This window comes from Stigmatopora argus, chromosome 19 (assembly GCF_051989625.1).
Source record: "Stigmatopora argus isolate UIUO_Sarg chromosome 19, RoL_Sarg_1.0, whole genome shotgun sequence".
Classification (NCBI taxonomy): domain Eukaryota; kingdom Metazoa; phylum Chordata; class Actinopteri; order Syngnathiformes; family Syngnathidae; genus Stigmatopora; species Stigmatopora argus.
The window spans coordinates 2,390,031-2,413,491 of record NC_135405.1 but is presented as its reverse complement, the minus strand read 5'-3'; the positions used below and the strand labels follow the sequence as shown (position 1 = coordinate 2,413,491).

The 23,461-nt window shown below is 40.1% G+C and overlaps 1 protein-coding gene across 1 annotated transcript in view; it reads right to left on the bottom strand.

The window, feature by feature from the left end:
• lama4 (laminin, alpha 4) overlaps positions 1-23,461 on the bottom strand; it is a 73,516-nt gene that overhangs the window by 35,474 nt on the left and 14,581 nt on the right. Inside the window, exons 5-15 of the mRNA XM_077586855.1 lie at positions 22,502-22,716; positions 21,497-21,597; positions 17,522-17,702; positions 15,388-15,471; positions 15,143-15,294; positions 14,915-15,025; positions 13,934-14,045; positions 12,397-12,561; positions 8,659-8,855; positions 4,714-4,830; positions 3,341-3,486 (exon numbers count right to left, since the gene is read on the bottom strand). Coding sequence (XP_077442981.1) covers positions 3,341-3,486; positions 4,714-4,830; positions 8,659-8,855; positions 12,397-12,561; positions 13,934-14,045; positions 14,915-15,025; positions 15,143-15,294; positions 15,388-15,471; positions 17,522-17,702; positions 21,497-21,597; positions 22,502-22,716 — 1,581 coding nt within the window. The remainder of the gene's footprint in view (positions 1-3,340; positions 3,487-4,713; positions 4,831-8,658; positions 8,856-12,396; positions 12,562-13,933; positions 14,046-14,914; positions 15,026-15,142; positions 15,295-15,387; positions 15,472-17,521; positions 17,703-21,496; positions 21,598-22,501; positions 22,717-23,461) is intronic.

Below are 23,461 nucleotides of genomic sequence, written 5' to 3'. Positions count from 1 at the left end.
TTACCCCAGTTTAATTTTTGGCGTTTCACCATTGACGTCATCGCTGTCTTTTCCCGGGAAAAATCACCCCCTGGCCTGGTTGTAATGTCTCAAAAGCTCCAGTATTTGTATTCAATCAATAAATGATGCTAGGAAGTGGATTTTACCTAATTTTAGTATTTTAGTGCATTTTTTGTCATTTCACGTATGGACGTATCGACGTTCATCGCTGTCTTTTTACCGGGGAAATGATACTCCGGGCCCGGTTCTGATGTCTAAAAAGCTCCAGTATTTGTATTTAATCAATAAATGCTGTTTTCGGCTGGATTTTACCCCATTTTCGGGCAATGTTTGCCCGTACGCCATTGACGTTCATCGCTGTCTTTTCCCGGGAAAATCACCCCCTGGCCTGGTTTTAATGTCTGAAAAGCTCCAGTATTTGTATTTAATCATGAAATGCTGCTAGGAAGTGGATTTTACCCCATTTTTGTGCATTAATTTATTGATTATTGTTTGTGTCGCAGCTGTAGCTGCAGTAGAGGTTTTATAGCCATAAAATAGTTTTTGAGGGTTGGATTGATACGTTGAAGGCGCTACCAGAAAATGCACCGCCCGCCACTGGTGGTTATACTATATGATGACATAGGGAAAGGAGAATTTCAAAATGACTCTTATTTTGCACATTGCTAGAATTGCCCCCAATTTGGATGCCCAGAGCAACTCCGTGCATATGTGACATGCTAAAGTGTTTACTTTATTAACGATCGCATGTTGGGGATGTGCAACTAGTTTGGATTGGATGTACATCCATATTCGATTATTGATGCCTTGATGCCTATACCACTAGTTTGGATTGGATGTATATCGGTATTCGATTATTGATGCCTTGATGAGCACATAGCTTGGCCAACACGGGAGATTTCCTTCATACCAGTAAAGTTGGATTGAGGAAGCAACAACGAATCACTTTGTGATTATTTCCCCCTGTGTTTCAAGGTATGCTGGTTGTTGTAGAGGCCGGTTGAGTTTGTGGTTTGCAATATACACTGTTTAGCGTGTGAGAGAGAAGATAATGTTTAGTAATGTTTATTTACTTTTGAATTGCGAGCGTGAATGTGCGAGTCCCGGGTCATGCACATGTATGTAACATTCAGTATGCTACCTTCGGCCGCCATTACCCTGTAGAGCAGGTGTCTCAAACCGATTCCGCCGAGGGCCGCAATGGGTCCTGGTTTTTGTTCCAACCGATCCAGTGCCGACATTTTAACCAATCAGGTGTCTTCTAAAATAAGTAGCACCTGGCTGCAATCAACTGATTAACTGATTACACTTGCAAAAGGTATCCTCGTGTTGAGTTGGAATGAAAACCTGCACCCACTGCGGCCCTTTGAGGACCGGTTTGAGACCACTGCTGTAGAGTGTCAATGACAGTTATAGCAAGGAATTTATGTTATTGATATTTCATTGTTTACCCTTTTGAATAGTTGAGAAGGACTTCTCGAAGTTGTGAAAAGATAAAACAAGTTATGACCATATATTGAACGGGTGAAATTGTACATTATGTTTTGGGTTCTAACGTGTTGCTAATATATATATATATATATATATATATATATATATATATATATATATATATATATCAGTGGCGGGCCGTCGTCAGGGCCTTCAAGGCCTTCTCTGCTGGCCTAACAAATATCTGAATCATATTATATTTTGTCCATCAATACGTAGTTATTATTCCAAATGGTCTGTTAGCTTCCTTTCATTGCTTTCCCCCCTGGTTGCACTGCTTCCAGATGTGTGTTTTCATATTGAAGCATTTAACCAAACCAATCACATTTCAGCCATTATTTGTTGCCAGATCAGATCTGCCTCAAAGCCGGCACAATCAGTTCTTGCGGGCTCTGCTGCATTAAACTAGACTGTTGCTTTTAACCAATCAGATTTCGAGTTGGCAACCCCACAATGATTTTTCATAGGCGTTAGCATTTTGCTGACTGGGACATGTCATTGCTTTCACAAACTATGATTGGCTAGTAGGCGGGCCAAAGCAGTACCGAGGCAGCCGAGATCGCAAACTCCACCCACTATGGCCGACAGAAGCAAAAACAAATATATTCTGTTTGCTCACAAAGCTATTTTCTAGACGGACTTTTTCAGGAAAAAAATGGACATCATTAAGAAAGGGCGGTCAACTCCGAAGCTAGCAAGCCTGTTACAGCCGGGAAAATGGTGTGTGGGGCACTTTCAGCGCGCTAACTTAGCTCCACAAGCAAATAGTATATTGTTGTGTTGATTTAATGCCATTTTCAAAACGGACTATGCCGGAAATATGACAGGACAGGCTCGACTTTCATCATTAGCTTCGATGGCGATAGGAAAGAAGGAAGAAAGAAAGGAGGATGGATATTGTGTAAAAAGGATATTTGGTGGGTAAAATTACAAATATGGCTATATTCCTAAATAATATTTCAATTGTGGGCCAAGTTCGGATATCTGAAAAGCTCCAGTGTTTGTATTTAAGCTCCAGTGTTTGTATTCAGTCAATAAATGCTGCTAGGAAGTGGATTTTACCTAATTTTAGTGCATTTTTTGTCATTTCACGTATGGACGTATCGACGTTCATCGCTGTCTTTTTACCAGGGAAATGATACTCTGGGCCCGATTCTGATGTCTAAAAAGCTCCAGTATTTGTATTTAATCAATAAATGCTGTTTTCGGCTGGTTTTACCCCAGGTAAATTTTACCTCGGGTAATGTTTGTCCTTACGCCATTGACGTTCAACGCTGTCTTTTCCCGGGAAAATCACCCCCTGGCCTGGTTTTAATGTCTGAAAAGCTCCAGTATTTGTATTTAATCATGAAATGCTGCTAGGAAGTGGATTTTACCCCAATTTGTGCATTAATTTATTGATTATTTTTTATGTGTCGCAGCTGTAGCTGCAGTAGAGGTTTTATAGCCATTAAATAGTTTTTGAGGGTTGGATTGATACGTTGAAGGCGCTACCAGAAAATGCACCGCCCGCCACTGATTATATATATATATATATATATATATATATATATATATATATATATATATATATATATATATATATATATATATATATATATATATATATATATGGGTGTAATTGTATATTATGGGTTTTTGTGTTGATATATACCAGTAAAGTTGGATTGAGGAAGCAACAACGAATCACTATTGTGATTATTTCTCCCTGTGTTTCAAGCGAATATACAGGGTACAACACATACCTCCCTCCAGAACATGCTGTCAACTCCAAAATTGTCTTTGTACTAATATTTACAGTGATTGTGTGATTATGTGTCATTATGCTTTATCCAGACTCTTTTCATACTCCAGTTTGGTAGCCTGTTTCTCTAGCTCTTGAGCGTGCTCATCTGCCCTTCGAATCAAGTCTGAATCAGCAGATGAGAGCTGTTCCATCTTCTCTATCAGCTTTTGACTGGCACCATCAATTGCAGCATGGTATTGTGTTGCATTCTGTTAAGAAAATGAAAGAAAAAGTGACCATCATAAAAGCATGAGCACACATTGCTACTATGCTATCCGAACCTACTATCCCTTCATGTTTATATACTTAGGGGTAACTTCCCAAATACGATTGCCTGTGGGAATGTGTGCAATTCAGAGGTTGTACAATTAGCAAAAAATGGAGAGTAGGAAAAGGCAGAAGAGAGGAAACATTTTTGTACCGGTTGCTTGAAGCTAAAATTGTTGCACTGCATTAATTGAATTTGTCTTGTTTATGATTTGATTTCTTATTTACTTCTGCCTCTCTAGTAACTTTTGGCATCGCTTTTCAACTATTGTGTGCTATTTCCGGAGTTCCTTCAGTGAGAGTGACTGAATGAAAAAAAATCATTTTATGAAGCTAGGCAAAGCTTCAGTGGACAATACCAAGAGGGTGTCAGGCCCAGGGCCAGACAGGTGGGTGGTTGCTCCTCTCACCCAATCACAGGTCCAGCACCTGATGGGCTAAGCAATGGCAGGTGTGGCTCATCAGACACCAAGGAACTATTTAAGCCACCCAGAGTGTGACTAAGAAACAAACTGGCCAAGGTCTTGTGGGACTTTCTTTATACCTCCAACCTGGTCAGTAAAATGGAGGGTGTACTACCCCAGAAAAGTTTGAAATTAAGCAGAACTGACCAATCAGATGCCCTCGCGCCTTCCCACTCACCAGTCGCTTCTGTTGAGAGGGCGGCCAAAAGGCGCCTACATCAAATGTCAGCAACTTGTCATTTCTAAATATTGACATTGATTTTCTTAGGTCCTAACGTGCTGGATTGTTTTTAAATTTGTTTTGCCATAGTCGGATGTACCACACTAAGAGGTTAGTGAAACCGTCTCTTGGGCACGTATGCAATGCAATTGATTAACGCTTCCCATTTCTCCTCGTCGCAAAAAAAAGTTTTTTTTAAAACTGGGGCCCAAATTCAAAAATCGAGCACAGTAACATCCTAGAGCCGAACATTTGCAATTGTTTGTTCGAAACCGCATTCAAATCGGATGTACGGTCTTGTCTCCCTTTTGTCCGATGTTAACGGACAAACACACTAACACACACACACATTCTCAGAAATAGTCATATGTATAGATTTACATTAACAAGTGTGTCCACGTCATCCCAATGCAGCAGAATTCACTCATGTCTCTGAAGCTGAAACTATAAACCTTTTTATTAAGAAAAAAATGAAGTGATCTTACCTGGACCAACATGTCCACTTGAGCTACGTTATTTTCTGATTCCAAGAGTATATGTTTGGCTTTTTCCATACTGTTGTAAATAGCTGTAACCTCTGCTGCCATCCTCTGCTGTGTTTCCTGAATGAAAAGTACAAACAAACAGAGAATAATGTTTTTTTTCCAGAGTATAAGGGCTATAAAGCTCATTGAATGGGTTTACATTCATACCTAAGGTGCATCAATGTATTGAATTTGTCATTCATTCTTTGTTTATTTATTGCCGTAAAAACAATTATTGTTTTACTTTTTAAATTTATTTATTCCCAGTTTCGGACCATCCAGCGTGGAGTTTACATGTTCTACCTGGGCTTGCATTGGTTTTCTACTGGTACACCGGTTTCTTCTCACATCTCAAAAACATGCCCCTAGGTACAGTGGGGCAAATAAGTATTTAGCCAACCACCAATTAGGCAAGTTCTCCTACTTGAAAAGATTACAGAGGCCTGTAATTGTCAACATGGGTAAACCTCAACCATGAGAGACAGAATGTGGAAAAAAGTGAAAATTACATTGTTTGATTTTTAAAGAATTTATTTCCAAATTAGAGTGGCAAATAAGTATTTGGTCACCTCCAAACAAGCAAGATTTCTGGCTGTCAAAGAGGTCTAACTTCTTCTAATGAGGTCTAACGAGGTCTCCACTCTACTCTCTTACCCGTATTAATAGCATCTGTTTTAACTCATTATCGGTATAAAAGACACCTGCCCAAAACCTCAGTCTCTCACACTCCAAACTCCACTATGGCCAAGACCAAAGAGCTGTCGAAGGACACCAGAGACCTACAGAGAGCTGGGACCACAGTAACAAAGGCTATTATCAGTAATACAATGCACCGCCAGGGACTCAAATCCTGCATTGCCAGACGTGTCCCCCTGCTGAAGCCAGTACACATCCAGGCCCGTCCGCGGTTCGCTAGAGAGCATTTGGACGATCCAGAAGAGGACTGGGAGAATGTCTCAGATGAAACCAAAATAGGACTTTTTTTGTAGAAACACAGGTTCTCGTGTTTGGAGGAGAAAAAATACTGAATTGCATCCAAAGAACACCATTCCCACTATGAAGCATGGGGGTGGAAACATCATGCTTTGGGACTGTTTTTCTGCAAAGGGACCAGGACGGCTGATCTGTGTAAAAGAAAGAATAAATGGGGCCATGTATCGAGAGATTTTGAGTGAAAATCTCCTTCCATCATCCAGGACTTTGAAGATGAGACGTGGCTGGGTCTTTCAGCATGACAATGATCCCAAACACACAGCCAGGGCAACAAAGGAGTGGCTTCGTAAGAAGCATTTCAAGGTCTTGGAGTGGCCTAGCTAGTCTCCAGATCTCAACCCCATAGAAAATCTGTGGCGGGAGTTGAAAGTCCGTGTTTCCCAACGACAGCCCCAATTATCACTGCTCTAGAAGAGATCTGCATGGAGGAATGCGCCAAAATACCAGCAACAGTGTGTGAAAAGCTTGTGAAGAGTTACAGAAAACATTTGGCCTCTGTTATTGCCAACAAAGGGTACATAATAAAGTATTGAGATGAACTTTTGGTATTGCCCAAATACTTATTTTCCACTATGATTTGCAAATAAATTCTTTAAAAATCAAACAATTTGATTTTCTTTTTTTTCCACATTCTGTCTCTCATGGTTGAGGTTTACCCATATTGACAATTACAGGCCTCTCTAATCTTTTCATGTAGGATAACTTGCACAATTGGAGATAGATATTTCTGTTTAAGGATTTTTTTGGGTTTTTCATTACACATTCCATTTATTAAGTATTAATTTATTACTGTTATTAGCACCTAATATCTTCAATAGGTCCCAAGCAATTTGATGTATTGGCACAAAATTTACAGAAAAGATAGGTAATTACCTTCTGTTTAACCAACACATTTTATTTTTTCAATAACACACTCCATTTATTAATTATTAATTTATTATTGTTATTAGAACCTAATAACTTCAATAGCTCCCAAGCCTTTTGACAGATTGACACGAAATCAACAGAAAAGATAGGTAATTCCCATGTGTTTAATGCACACATTTTAGTTTTTCAATAACGAACACGGTTGAAAAAGCTAACAGATGACTATGAAAACCCGAATCGATTTGCAAACAAAGTACAGTACCTACAAGCCATTGCATATAATTTGTAAGTTTTACTGTTTTAATAAAAACTCCCATCATTGAATTCCCTTTGTACATAATTTGTAAGTTTGTATTGTATATGTAATTTTTGTACATAATTTGTAAGTTTTGTACTGCTTTAATAAAACCACCATATGTGAATTTGCTTTTGTAAGTTTTACTGCTTTAAAAAAAATACCATCTGTGAATTTGCTTTTGTAAGTTTAACTGCTTTAATAAAAACACCATCTATGAATTTGCTTTGTCTTCTTTTTAATAAAAATAAATAAAAATAATTTTACTTATTGCCTTTTATTAATGTCAAAGTTCCGGGCTAAAAGTATACTAAGACTTTTATTTAGCCGGGCGTCCGGCTGCTATTGACGGCGGTAGACTAATAACAGAAATAGCACCTCAGTCAACATGAATCGGGCGTCTACCGCAGTCAATGGCAGCTTATTGATAATGTGTTTAATTTGGGACAATAATTGTATAAAAGAGGCAAGTTTGCCTATACCAGGGGTAGGCAAACTTTTTGAATGACAGCTTATTGATAATGTAATTAATTTGGGACAATAATAGTATAAAAGAGGCAAGTTTGTCTATACTAGGGGTGGGCAAACTTTTTGACTTGAGGGCCAGAATGGATACTAAAATTTGACAGCATTTGGACACGCAATGTAATTTATCAAACCTGGGGATTGAAATAAAAGAAAAAAAAGACACAATTGAAGGTGAAAATTTATTTTCAAATTGACTTTCAACATTAAGAACATATTATTCAACGAAAGAGAGCAGTCTTTAAATTGAGAGTGATGAGTGCTATTGCAGGGCAAAGGGAAATGAATGAGGTAATTAATTTTTACTATAATTTGGTCCTGGATTAAAAAGCCTAACGGCTGGCCGAGGTTGAAAAACATGTACACACACGAATCCGGGGGCGGGGCGAGCGCGCGAATCGGCGACGGCGAAACGACCGTTCGACGAAAAGTCCGGTCGACCAAAAGTCCGGTCGACCAAACGTCCGGGGACCAAACTTCTTTCGATGAAACGTCCGGTCATGGCTCCAGACGTATTTCATTTTGTGTCCAATATGGCTCTTTCAACATTTTGTGTTGCCGACCCCTGCACTAGGTAAAAGGGTCACAAAATCTGAAAATTCTCTTGATCCATTACAAAATGTGATTTTTGAGGTTTGGCAGATCTGTTTTTATATAATTTTTTTCATCTATAATTTTTTGGATAGTTTAAATAATGCCATCATTTTTTAGAGCATCGCGAATCCAGGAAATGCACATATTTAGGGGATTGTGCTATACCTAGTGGTCCTCGTAAAAAATGAAAACCAACTGACTTACATATATAGTTTTAGGGGTGGGCCAGAAACCAGTGACAACACTGGGCTTCGGCTCCTGGCGGCAACAGCTGGCGTATTAAAGCCATTTCCAACAAAAAAAATCAGACCAAAATAGTTTCTGCCTAAAACTAAGAAATTTAGAATACACGTTCTCAGATTGTGTCCATGTTTTCAGCACTTATCTTCAAACAGGTTTCATGTATTTAGAAGGCAATCATCAAATTGACCTTACAGCATCTATTAAAAACTGTTCATAGTTTAGTGAGCTTTGGGGGATTTGCCACCAAAAAATAGCTTGAAATAATTGTTGTACATAGTCTATGGTGTTATATTAAAGTATATTAAATGCAACACAAAATAATCAGTAAACAATAAATAGAATACAAGACAGAAAACATTGAAGCAACCCTGTGGGTCATGGGAAATTACCTCATTACGCTGGAATTTGAGGAGGGTATTGCCTCTGTTCATTTCCTTTGTCTCATCAATTGTGTTGGTTGCATTCTGGAGGAAAGACTCCGTTTCGGACAGCTTGGTAGTGAAGCGCGACAAAGCCATCTTAATTGTGGAGAGATTGCCATTTGAAATAACTGACTTCTTTTCCAACTGACGAATACGCCTTAGCACTGTAAATACAGCCATCATGTAGAATTCAGTAAATAAATGCTGATATTCTATATAAGTTTACTGTATAAAAATGGATCCATCTATTCTGTGGAGATAGAGATAACAGCAGATAGCATACATCTGCGAATAATTAATAATACAACTTTGAAATTAGCACAGGCTCATTTATCCATGCCCCCTCTGTCCAAAAAAACCCAACAACAATTAAAATAAAAAGAAAAAAATATAAAACTACAAGTCATTCCAGAATTGGAATTTGTGTCCAACCTCTGTCAGATTTTAAATAATCAACAAAGAAAAGACTAACAAATGCAGTTCCTGTGTAAATCTACATGCCATTAAACCAAATATTTAACAAGTAAGATAAAGGAATGCTTGAAACATCAAATAAGTATAGAGTAATCTCTAAAATGAAATTTTTCTGTTGGCCCATTTCTCATCTCATCTCATCTTCTTCCGCTTCATCCGAGGTCGGGTCGCGGGGGAAGCAGCTTCAACAGGGAAGCCCAGACTTTCCTCTTCCCAGCTATTAAATCCAGCTCTTCCGGGAGACCCAATGGCGTTCCAGGGCCACCCGAGAGACATAGTCTCCCCAGTGTGTCGGAGGTCGGCCCCGTGGCCTCCTCCTGGTGGGACGTGCCCGGAACACCTCCCGAGGGAGGCATCCAGGGGGCATCCTGATAAGATGCTCGAGCCAACTCATCTGGCTCCTCTCTATCCGGAGGAGCAGCGGCTTTACTCTGAGCCCCTCGCGGACATGTGCGGTCGATTGGTCGCCGGTCTTTTGGTCGCCGGTCTTTTGGTTGCGGTCTTTTGGTTGCGGTCTTTTGGTTGCCCCGACAACTTATCAAGTAAATAAATAAATAAATATATAAATAAATAAATATGCGTGATATATATATATATATATATATATAAATATATATATATATATATATATATATATATATATATATACATATATACATATATATATACATATATATACATATATATATACATATATATACATATATATATACATATATACATACATATACGTATATATACGTATACATACATATACGTATATATACGTATACATACATATACGTATATATACGTATACATACATATACGTGTATATATATATAGACACACTGTAACACCTTGATTTCACCGGCATGCCGATCTATTTTTCAAACTTTCTCCGTAGTGCCGTTCAATTGGAGGTGCCGTTCAATTAGAAGGTGCCGCTCTAGGTGCCGCTCTATTTTTCGACTAGCTGGTCAGAATTTTGAAAGGATGCGGTAAATTTTATGGGTAAAAAGAGAAACCAGGTAACATATGCATATTTATTTAACAAAATGTAAAAATACAAGGTGATTACTGGTAAGTAATTAAAAATTCACTGGTGAAAATCAAGTGACACGTCGCTATTTTAGCGGTCCTCGTCATTCACATCACCTTCCGCATCAGCGTCGAGTTTCTGAGCGAGTTCACGTTTATCGTCGCCGGCATTGGCTCGCGCTTGCTGGAGAAGTTACAAACCAGTCTGAATCTGGCCGTCTGACCTGAAACAATGGATCTGGCAATCCTCCGAGCCGTCGAGAGCGTTGGTCAGTACGCATCCCTTGAACGACTTGATGATTAGATACTTCGGCAGCTGATCCCGAGCATCGACAATCCATTTCAAATAAACTTCCATTGATGGTGCTGGCATTTTGCCGGATTTGGTGTAGCTCTTTTCGCCGTGCAACATCCAGTTCTCGTAGAACTGTCAGACTTTGGCCTTGAATGGGGCGTTCCAATAGATGTCGGGGGCCTGTATAAATTTGGTGGAATCATGGCCACATCAATCTGGAGCTTCTTCAATTGCTTCTTGGTGGCATCGCTAATGTGACAACGGTATGAATCCCAGGCAAGAAGGCGCTTGCAAAACATAGAAGAACCGATGATCCGTAAAACCTCTATTTCACCGGCATCCCACTCTATTTTTTCTTGGGAGAAACATAGCCATTCATCACTGCTGGTAGCAATCAGCTCCAGCTCATAGTTGGGTAGTAAACTACACTCCAGATAGGGGAAAAAAAGCAAGCATTTCACCACAGCTGGTTCCAAAAGCACAAGTGATTGGACTATTCAGTCAGTGAGAGAGCCGCCTCGTGGTGTAGAGTTTCACTCGCCTGACTTTGGTGTGGGCAGGGGCCGGCTCGATTCCCGCTGGTGGCAATATGATTGTGAGGGCGTATAGTTGTTTGTCTCCATGTGCTCTACGGCTGACTGGCGACCAGTGTATGGTGTAGTTTGCCTTTCACCCGAAGTCAGCTGGGTTAGGAACCAGCAACCCCCACAAACCTTTCGAGGATGTGCGGTATGGAAGCTGAAAGAATGAATGAGTCGACCAGGATGCAGCTTTCTGCTTTCCATGTAGGGTGTTTGGCAAAAATGTCAAACATGATAATTTGAAAAGGAGGGGTTGCAAGAACTGGAAAAGGCTTTATGTATCCTGCTTGAATAAATTGTTACCGTAATTACTCGAATATAACGTGCACTCGAAAATAACACGCAGGTAATTTTGGGCCAAAAAAATCTGGAAAAATGCAGTACTCGAATATAGTGCGCACCTAAAATTTCCCGCTGACGAAAATCAGAAATCTTACCTTTTTTTCTTCGTTTCACGATTGTTTTGTTCAAACAAATTTATTCATTAGAATCCTTCAAATGAAGAGTTCCTCTCTCTCTTTGTCTGTCCTCTCATACATCTCTTCGTTGAGAATCCTATCAACGTCCACGCTTCCTTCATCCACTTCCTCTTCCTCCCACAACACATCATCCGATTGGCTTTACGAGATGACGTAAAATCCGTGCGTCAAAGTGAGTTTGACAATGCTTTTTTCGATCGAAAATTTGTAATTTATTTTAGTTATTGATTATAACACTGAACTGAGAGAGGGTGAACTGAGACGGGTACGAGGCTAGAGGGGGGCAGTGGTGGTCTCGGCTTTACGAGATGACGTAAAATCCGTGCGTAGGCTTCACGAGATGACGTAAAATCCGTGCGTCGGCTCTACGAGATGACGTAAAATCCGTGCGTCAAAGTGAGTTTGACAATGCTTTTTTCGATCGAAAATTTGTAATTTATTTTATTCAATTCAATTTCAATTCAATTTATTTGGCAAGAAAAAGCACCAGGCTAAGGGCCATGTAACAAGACACAAAAAAAAAAAAAAAAAAAAATTAGTTCTTGATTATAACACGCACCCCCAACTATTGGAATTAATTATATAGCTAAAATCTGCGTGTTATATTCGAGTAATTACGGTAATTTTATAACATGAGTTTTTTTATTACTTTCTTTATTTTTCTGTTCTAAATAAAGTATATCTGTTAACTCCATTCACACTGGTAATCAGTTTTGTTTTCTCAGAATAGCCCTATATGTGTTCAATGATTAAGAAAAAAAAAGTGTTTATTCGCTCTGCCTTCCTGCCCCAGATACCTCATCATGTGTGTTTCTCTGCAAACGTTCCTGTTTGTTTCTTGATCAAATCTACTTACAGTCATGGGCCTCTGTTGACTCTTCAATGGTTATTGGCCCTTGTGTGGACAAATCACGATTCCTCATGTTGTTTAAAGTGCTCAAGGCATCATCTGTCTTTCTCCTGATCACCTCGGGGTCCGTTTCCTGATCAACACTATACAACTCCCATTCATGGATCATTTCTGCAGACAATAACAAAAATATCGGATGTTTATCATGTGCAGGGTCATAGAATAAACTCAAGCATTAGCTACTTAAGAAAATAAAGATATGTTCTGTTGAATGCAGATTCTCAAAGATTTTAAATGTGCATTGAAAACTGCAATCAAGTGTACGGTATGTGTTATCATAACATACTACATTTTACATTATAATGTGTAAAAATGGCACAATTTCATTTTTTCAGCTGTGACACCAAGTCATTTCCTGTTTTTGTCTTTACCTAGCTTTTGATTTTCTCAATGACAACAACTCAGACTAGCTTTCCTGCCTTTGTTTGACTCTTATAACAGTTCTGTTTTTAGTATAGGGTTAAGTAATGTGTCTCATGCTTAATGTAATCTGCCACCACTTAAAGTCCATTGAGTTCAATGGCTGTTATGAATCGTAACAGTGCCTGGGGAAATGAAGTATGGCGTTAAATGGCAATGAAACAATCAATAAACAAAATTTTCATATTAAATGCTGCATTGATTGGCAAGAAAAGGGTTTTGGCTGAAATCAAAATCAGTGTGCAAACCACCCAGTTTAAAATACTGCGGCTTTCATAATGTGCTGTTTCAATTTGTAATGCAATGCCTAAAATGCCAAATTGTATCTTGGGCAAGTTTTATGTATTTCATCTCTGCTGACTGCCAGAAGCAATGCTGAAAGATCTGAATGAGCCCTTCACACATGTCGAATGTGAGTAACACCAATAAAGTCAATTGTGACCCCAGATTGACTTCTGGCAAAGGTATAAATTCCATTGATCAGTTCTTATTTCCTTCTCACATGGCAGTTTCTATGGTGTTGCAATAGTCTTGTGACTATGTCAAAGCTGCCATTTTTCTCTCCTAATAAGCATGCGTTCAATTCATTATCTACGGAACTAGAGCGACAAGGCGAAAAATGCTTCCTCTCGTGGCTAAGCGACACATGACAAAAAGTGTATTACACACAAACCTGTGACTCGAGATAAGAAAAGCCTGTCAGAACAACCAATCAACAGTGGGTTCATTGGTCGACAAATTCCCTGTGTGGACACTGGCCAACCTAGATCTCATGTCCATGCTCCACATTTTGTCAACATAGAGGAGCGCCTCATTTTTGTAATTGTATACATAAATTTGGATATATGCGGGGCTGAAAAGTACAGCCTTTTATTTTTCCAAAGTGAAGAACGGAGTGTACAGTTCAATTAATAAATACCGTATTTTATTATGTAACTATTTAAGGGTATGTACAATATGCATGGTCAAGCAAAGAAACTTGTTTTTCCTTTCATGAAGCTTGAAGCAAAATAATTGCATATAGTCTCCATATATATCTGTTGCACTCAGAGGGAGTTGGTACCTTCAATGCACACGTTGAGGTCTGTGAGGTTTTTGCTGAAATGCTCAGCTAGAATTAATGTTTGCTGTGTATCCTCATCAAGCTGGTTGCGTAGACTGTTCACTACAGTTTCCTGTCAGTTAAAAGAAAATAATGAATGTGGAGTCAAGTTTATGTCCAAGATCTATTTGTTTTGCAGTTGTGCAACCTCCAAAACATAAATAAAGCTTGAAAAGTAAATAATTCAAATGACCACTGGACAGTATTGACTTAAATTTTAACAATATATATATTAAAAAATCGGCCCAGCAGCTTGAGTGGTTAGCACGTCGGCCTGACAGCTCCGGGGTCCTGGGTTCAAATTCAGGTCGGTCCACCTGTGTGGAGTTTGCATGTTCTCCGTGGGCCTGCGTGTTTTTTCTCCGGGTACTCTGGTTTCTTCCCACTTTCCAAAGCAAAGACATGCACGGTAGGCTGATTGGACACTCTAAATTGCCCCTTGGTATGGGGGTGAGTGCAAATTGTTGTATGTCTGCTTGTACCCTGCGATCGGCTGTCCCCCGCCTCTGGCCCAAGGTCAGCTGGGATAGGCTCCAGCACCCCCCACAACCCTAGTGAGGATAAAGCAGTTCCGAAAATGAATGAATGAATGAATATATAAAACTTGCAGGCCCAGAAGCTGAGATTGTTCACTGTGTGAAGTTTGTATGTTTTTCTCGGGCTTGTGTGGGTTTTCTCCAGGTACTCCGTTTCCTACCACTTCCCAAAAACATGCATGCAGGCTGGTTGAACACTCTAAATTGTGTGGGAATGGTTGACTGTCGCCTTGTGCGCTGCGGTTGGCTGCCCACCAATTAAGGGTGTCCCCGCCTCGTGACCTAAGTCAGCTGGGATGGACTCCAGAACCCCCCCCCCCCGACAATTGTGAGCATAAGCGGTACAGAATATGTATGAATGAATATATATATATATATATATATATATATATATAAGTTTTCTGACCGATTCACTGAGCTTTGTGATATATGATACCAAATCCTGTGTGGAGTCTTCCAAACTCTCAGTTTCTCCATTTAGTTCAAACTCTTTGTTTTTCCAGGAATTCAATTGATTCTGAAAGACAGAAAGCAAAACATTATATCGTCTGCATTCCAAAATGTCAGAATATAATTTAGTAAAATTGCCAGTATATATTTTTTTATTACAATCACATTTTATCAGTGTATGTACCCGCAACAGATGAGCAGTGTAGTTATAATACTTGACTCTGTCATTTGCTGCAGCCCCAGTAGAAATGTTCAACACAACAACCCTCAGATGGTCCAGTGTTTTATTAGACAGCTGTAGGTCTCCAATAACATGCCAGATGCATTCATCACAACCTGCAAAGTATTTAGATAGTATGCGTGATTAGGATAAGACTTATTTGGAGTGAATTGTATGGATTTATCTGATTTATTTATTAATAGACTTACTGATATTGCAAAGGTTAACTGTTGCAGGTGCTGCTAGGCATTCTCCTGTTTGTATGTCACAGTGACTGCTCTCACAGTTACACTCTGTAAAACAATACAAAACACAAATTCCTTATTATGTAGCTTTGTAGTTTTTGTCATTAAAATGGAAAAAACTGTTGTTCTCCCCGGGCCTGCGTGGGTTTCCTCCGGGTACTCCGCTTTCCTCCCACATTCCAAAAACATGCATGCTAGGGTGATTGGACACTCTAAATTGCCCCTAGGTATGGGTGTGAGTCTGCATGTGCCCTACGATTGGCAGGGTGTCCCCCGCCTCTGGCCCGGACACAGCTGGGATTGGCTCCAGCACCCCCATGACCCTAATGAGGATGAAGCGGTTCAGAAAATTAGATGAGGTGAGATGAGGATATACCGTACATCATGCTGCATGTAATGGCTTTAGAACATCACAGGGGGACAAGGCAATTATAGAAAATATGTCCATCAAACAATTAGGGCTTCCGGGAAATGTTGGGATGTCATTAGACCATCATGATCGACATCACAATCAGAATCAATCTTTTTGGAAATAAAATTGTTTGTGTGAAGATGGGCAAAATGTCTGAACAAACACACTACTCCGATAATGAAAAAAAATACATGACCTGACGTAACAGTTGCTCGCACACTACAAAATGTAAACCCTGGTTAAGGAAATTTGGTTATATAGCACAATTGAATGCAAGTGACTTCAATGTACTTTACATTGAGATCAGCAAGACATCATTTAAAAAAAAAAAAAATGTTGTATTTAACAAAATATTTAATTTATGCTGTCATGTCTTGAAGGCAGGGGCTTCCTAGCGGCTGAGTGGTTAACGCATCGGCATTGAACACTCTAAATGGCCCCTAGGTATGAGTGTGAGCGTGAATGCTTGTCTGTCTCTTTGTGTCCTGCGATTGTGTGGCCACCGATGTAGGGTGTCCCCCCGCTTGATGCCCCAGCACTGGCCCTATGCCTAAATGGTAAAAGAGTATATAGAGGGGTTCTTATAGGTTTTATCATGGAATACCAAATTAAAAGTGGGAAATTAGGTCCCGAAGAATATGAGATTGTACCCTACTGTCAGGGCCAGACAAGTGGGCGGTTGCGCCTGTCATCCAATTACAGGTCCAGCACCTAATGGGCTAAGCAGCAGCAGGTGTGCCTCATCACAGCGACGGAGCTATTTAAACCACCCAGAGCTGGACCACAGTGCTGGATCGTCTTTATCAATTCACTGTAAAGTACCCTCTCGCGTTGCCTCCTTGTTTCTGCCTTCTCTGATCTTCGACCTCTTGTTTTTGCCCAAGGACCACAAGTATGATCCCGACCACGACCACGTTTCTGGCCTCACGGATCCCGTACCACAGCCTTGGACCTTCCCCACGGACATCACGGCTCTCGACCCTCGCATCAGCCTCCTCGGCCTGCCTAGACTACTCCCTCGTGCCTTCGCTCTGTCAGAGCGAATTGCAAGAAAGAGACATCATCAACAGTAAAGCTGTCTTTATGCCTGCTTCTGGGTCCTTCGCCTAAAACCCATAACACCCACATGGTGAAACCAAAGGCTGAAGTACCATAACACAGCCTCCATGACTCAGAAATGCAGAGATGCAGTCCTGGCACAGATGCATATTGAGCTTTGTTAACATATGATCTACTGAAAGGTAATCGCACATTCACGAACCTCGACCCTACAAACATACTTGGCGTTTGAAAGTCTAATAATTTATCATCTGAAATTGAAATCAGGATTTTTTTAAATGGTGCACTTTTGACGATGCTGGTCCACTCTATTTATCTTGCTTCTTCTGACCAAACTCATTCTTAGTTGAGGTATCATTAGGAAACTCGTGTAGTTTTCTCAAGCGAGGCTCCAATAATTTCATCCCATCGTGACAGTGTAAACACCATGGGTAGGCACTATTCCCAATGGAACTATGTCAAAACCAATGCACAGACTTGGGCTTGGTTTCGAATGTTTCAAGTAATACTGAAAAAAAGTTAAGACTATGGCAAAAGGGTAAATTAAAACTAAAATGATTTCCTAAAACTAGACATATTTGCTAAGGTATACAGTATGCAATTTGTGGGGGTGTACAGACAACTTACTTTTGCAGCCAGATGAGCTATAGTCCCAAAAGCCTGGGAGACAATTCTCACAGTAGCGACCGCCAGCACCCGGGCGGCACAGACAGCTGTGAGTAAGAGAATGGCAGGTGGAACGAAGTGAAGCTGGTCTGCATTCACATCTCTGACAACCCTGGCAGCTGGAGAAACCTGAGTAACTTTCCTAAATTACAAATACAATGAAGTGTTAGCGCCCAATAACTAAACAGAACGTGATTTTACATCTGGGGTCCTTTTTCACCTCAAACCACAAGTTTTGCTGTCCTAGGTATACCAGGACAAATACTAGTTCACTAAATTAAACTTTAATTTTATGAGTATTCTGTAACTTTGTTGAACCCACTTTCAGTTCCGTCCTCTAATGTTACTGGACGAATTGGTTCATTTTGAATTTCGAAAATCTAGGAAATATAGTTAAAAATATTAATTTAATCATGAAACTACTTCTGCTTCCTTTGATTAGCAGAAATAATTAGGGTGGGGGGGGCACCCTGAATCTAATATAGATATATAGTATATATATATATATATATTTATATATATATATATATATATATATATATATATATATATATATTTATCTCTCTATATATCTCTCTCTATATATATATATATACAGTTGTGGTCAAAAGTTTACATACACTTGTGAAGAACATAATGTCATTACATAAACGTTTGACCACAACTGTATATATATAGACACACACACACTGTAACACCTTGATTTCACCGGCATGCCGCTCTATTTTTCAAACTTTCCCCGTAGTGTCGTTCAATTGGAGGTGCCGTTCAATTAGAGGGTGCCGCTCTATTTTTCGATTAGCTGGTCAGAATTTTGAAAGGATGCGGTACATTTTATGGGTAAAAAGAGAAACCAGGTAACATATGCATATTTATTTAACAAAAGGCAAAAATACAAGGCGATTACTGGTAAGTAATTACAAATTCACTGGTGAAAATCAAGTGACACGCCGCTATTTTAGCTGTCCTCATCATTCACATCACCTTCCGCATCAGCGTCGAGTTTCTGAGTGAGTTCACGTTCATCGTCGCCGGCATTGGCTCGCGCTTGCTGGAGAATTTGCAAACCAGTCTGAATCGGGCCGTCTGACCTGAAACAATTGATCTGGCAATCCTCCGAGCCGTCGAGAGCGTTGGTCAGTAAGCATCCCTTTATTCAATCGTGAAGTATTATTCAATACTGGAGCTTTTGAGACATTACAACCAGGCCAGGGGGGTGATATTTCCCGGGAAAAGACAGCGATGGACGTCAATGGTGAAACGCCAAAAATTAAACTGGGGTAAAATCCACTTCCTAGCAGCATTTTGTGATTAAATACAAACACTGGAGCTTAAATACAAACACTGGAGCTTTTCAGATATTAGAACTTGGCCCACAATTGAAATATTATTTAGGAATAATATTTTACTCACCAAAAATCCTTTTTACACAATATCCATCCTCCTTTCTTTCTTCCTTCTTTCCTATCGCCATCGAAGCTAATGATGAAAGTCGAGCCTGTCCTGTCATATTTCTGGCATAGTCCGTTTTGAAAATGGCTTTAAATCAAAACAACAATATACTATTTGCTTGTGGAGCTGAGTTAGTACACTGAAAGTGCCGCACACACCATTTTCCCGGCTGTAACAGGCTTGCTAGCTTCGGAGTTGACCGCCCTTTCTTAATGATGTCCATTTTTTTTCTGCAAAAGTCTGTCTGGAAAATAGCTTTGTGAGAGAAATCTGCAACAGAATCCATTTGTTTTTGCCACTGTCGGCCATGTGGGTGGAGTTTGCGATCTCTGGCTGCTTTGGCCCGCCTACTAGCCAATCATAGTTTGTGAAAGCAATGACATGTCCCAGCCAGCAAAATGCTAACGCCTATGAAAAATCATTGTGGGGTTGCCAAGTCGAAATCTGATTGGTTAAAAGCAACAGTCTAGTTTAATGCAGCAGAGCCTGCAAGAACTGATTGTGAAGGCTTTGAGGCAGATCGCATCTGGCAACAAATAATGGCTGAAATGTGATTGGTTAAATGCTTCAATATGAAAACACACATCTGGAAGCAGTGCAACCAGGGGGAAAAGCAATGAAAGGAAGCTAACAGACCATTTCGAATAATAAGTATTGATGGACAAAATATAATATTCAGATATTTCTTAGGCCAGCAGAGAAGGCCTTGAAGTCCCTGACGGCCCGCCACTGATATATATATATATATATATATATATATATATATATATATATATATATATATATATATATATATATATATATATATATATATATATATATATATATATATATAATTTTTTTTTATTTATTATTAGAAGTAATTGTGACAAGACAAATCTCGCTGACTTTCCGGCACATTTCCGACAACAACTTGCCTGACAAAAACGAGTGGTGACAGCTGTATGTTAAGTGATACAATGATCTGCTGCCCACCTCAGTGATGACGAACTCACCAACCCCCCCACCACACCTCACCATACTAGTGCCTCTGTCTCTCCCCACTTCTCTCCATGTGTCACCTTAAGAGACAAAAATTTGTAGCTAAGAATTTGTGTAAATAGTTGCACTTTTAAGTGAACCATTTTACATATTTATTGCACCATTTTAAAATAAAATATTTGGTGTTTAGTTTTTACATTACCGAAGTATCAAAGTTCATTTCATTTTATGTTTATCTTCATCACACATTTTGATTAAATTTGCACTACTACAATAAACCAGTTAGGATAGTTTATTTGGCTTAAAATGTCCTTTTTCTTCAAGGATTTTACAGACATTTTAAATATGTATAATGCTGTAAATTAATTAGCATTAATAACAGCCTATCACCCACCTGCCGGCAGCTCTCTTCCTCGCCCGCTCATGCTATCCTCCTTTCACTTTCCACCAAAAGTTTAACCTCCGTCGCCCTCCGTCCATCCATGCTTTTCCCTCAGCTTTGGACTTCTCAGATTGTAAGGAGCTGTTTAACCTGCTGGACTCGGATAGTGACTTCCTGGCCCCATTTTGTTTGCGACGCCCTCCACCAGGGAGTTTTGCCTGGGCACTTTTTCCATTGACCCCTACTTAGGTTACCGTTTGGCCATCTATAGTGGACCTCCACTTGTTGGCCGGAGGACAATCAGGCTGCACTGTCCGTCTGGACGTGGCAGAAAACACCACGGCAAGGAAGGAGGAGTGGGGCAATTATCGACGCCCAAGCTCCCAAGTCACTGCATTTGCCAACGCCGCTTCCTGCCTCTCCCTCGCCAGTTCATGCTCCCAGCTCGCCAGCGCCAGTTCCTGCCCCCAGCTCGCCAGCGCCAGTTCCTGCCTCCTGCTTGCCAGCGCCAGTTCCTGAATCCGCTCGCCAACACCAGTTCCTTACCTCCAATCACCAGTCCAAATTTTCTCCCTGAATATTCCAATATATGATTTCTTGTGAAACAAAAGAATTGTATTGAAATCAAGTGTGATTTTATTTGTAAAATAATCAGAATATATTATTTTTGCCATATTGTGCACTCCTACCCTTTAGCCTGGATTAAATGGTATTATGTGAATACAAGTGTGGTCAGGGTGAGTCAACCAACATGTTCACAAACACAGCTAATAAAGTTATCTGGTGAAAATCTTACATTTGTAATATCGCAATATCTTGCAAAAAAAAACAAAATTTAAATGTCCGTTTTTCCTCATATCGATCAGCCCTAATATATACTATTATTGTGAATCACTGTAAGGTTGTGCTTGTTTTCAGATTCACCACTGCTCAATGCAGTCAATCAATACAATTTCTGCAGTAGTCTATTTTAGTTCCTAAGCTAAAACTTTAACTACCTCTGACTGTGTGTCATTTAATTTATTTCATTTCTTTTTCCCTCCATCAATTCAAAAAAAAGAAATGTAATAATTGAGTAAAGATTATTTTTCAATATAATAGGTCTCCCAACTTTGTTTTACCTCACAGCGGTCGCACAGTCGCCCGGTGACACCAGGTTTACAGTGGCACACTCCTGTTCTGTCATCACACGAGGATGTGCCACATTTATTGCACTCACACTCTGTGATAGGTAAACGACACATAACATTGTATCAGAGTTCAAATGATGTCACAGGCATTGTGAAGTACAAAGAACATGTCCTCTAGATAAAAATCTTGTTTGTGGGGTAGTTGGGCCATTGAACGAAAAAAGGACAATATTGCTTAAGAGTCCATTGTCTACTTAGTATATGATCAACGGGAATAGAACACACTACCTCCATTCGTCCTCTGCTAAAGGCTAATGCTGTTTTTCAGAAAAACAACTGAAGTAATGGGGGGCTCGGTGACCAAGTGGTTAGCTCATTGGCCTCACAGTTTTTCTGATTGAAATTTCATCATCCTGTGTAAAGTTTGCATGTTCTCCCCGCGCTTGCGTGGGTGTTCTCCAGGTACTCTGATTTTCTCCCACATCCAAAAACATAAAGGGTAGGGGGGTTGAACACTCTGAATTGCCTATATGTATGGGTGAGTGTGAAAGGTTGTCTCGTTGTGCCCTGCGATTGGCTGGCCACCAATTCAGGGTGTCCCCCGTCTGGTACCCATAGTCAGCTGGGATAGGCTCCAGCACCCTCCATAACCCTTGTGAGGATAGGTGGTTCAGAAAATGAATGAATGTCTAGAAGGCAAACTCACAGATTTTTACACCCCAATTTAATGATAGAGTATTCAAAAATAAATGATCAAGACTCACAAATATCCATAAGTAATGGGTCGTGCCCACAGTTGGCACCCCCCATGACCCTTGCAAGGATAAGCAGTACAGAAAATGAATGAATGAACTGAGGCAATCTTTTAAAGTTCTCAAACATTTCTCTCAGTTCTATTTTTGCGACATCAAGATACTTAATCACTGTGTAATAATTGCATTGACCCAAACCAATCCAACCCACCATTGCCACATACAAATACACGCACACACATACCTCTGCAGTTCTTCGCACCAATTGCATCACCATAGAAACCCTGTGCACACTTCTCACAATTCGGCCCGGCAGTATTGTCCCAGCAATGTTGGCAGTGGCCTGTGACGTTGTGGCACCAATTAAAGATTAAATTTGGATCAGAGTTCCCATTACAGTCACATTGCCTGCAGGAACCACCAATTGTCATTGGCATGCCATAGTAACCAGGAGCACACCTGGATAGAGAAAAATCAAATTATATCAATAAAGCAAAATAGAACGTTTTGGTAATACACAGTTCTCTGGTTTATTTTTCTGTGGCTACCCAAACTGTTTTAAATACAGGATTTTGTTTCCTGTCAAGTCCATACAACTTGATTAAGGAACAAAAATAAATAGGATAACCACTGAGAGCAGAATCTCATCTCATCTTCTGCTGATTCAAGATCGGGTCGCTGCTGGGGGACTTCAATGCTCACGCGGGCAATGACAGTGAGACATGGAGGGGAGTGATTGGGAAGAACGGCCCCCCTGATCGAAACCCGAGTGGTGTTCTATTGTTGGATTTCCGAGCTCATCGTGGATTGACAATAATGAAGACCCTGTTCAAGCATAAGGGTGTCCATATTCAATGATGGACTTTGTGGTTGTGTCATTGGACTTGCGAACGCATGTCTTTGACACTCAAGTAAAGAGAGGGGCGGAGCTGTCAACTGATTACCACCTGGTGGTGAATTCGCTCCGATGGTGGGGAAGGATACCGGTGCGGCCAGGCAGACCCACCCTATTTTCTCGCATATAGCTTATATATACATATATAGTGCAGCCTGGGAGACCCAAATGTTTCGTGAGGGTCTGCTGGGAACCCTTGGTGGTCCCATGTCAGAAAGAGTTTGAATTCCCACCTCCGACAGAGCTTCTCTCATATCCGGGAAGAAGCGAGGGACATTGAGTCTGAGTGGACCATGTTCTGCGCTTCTA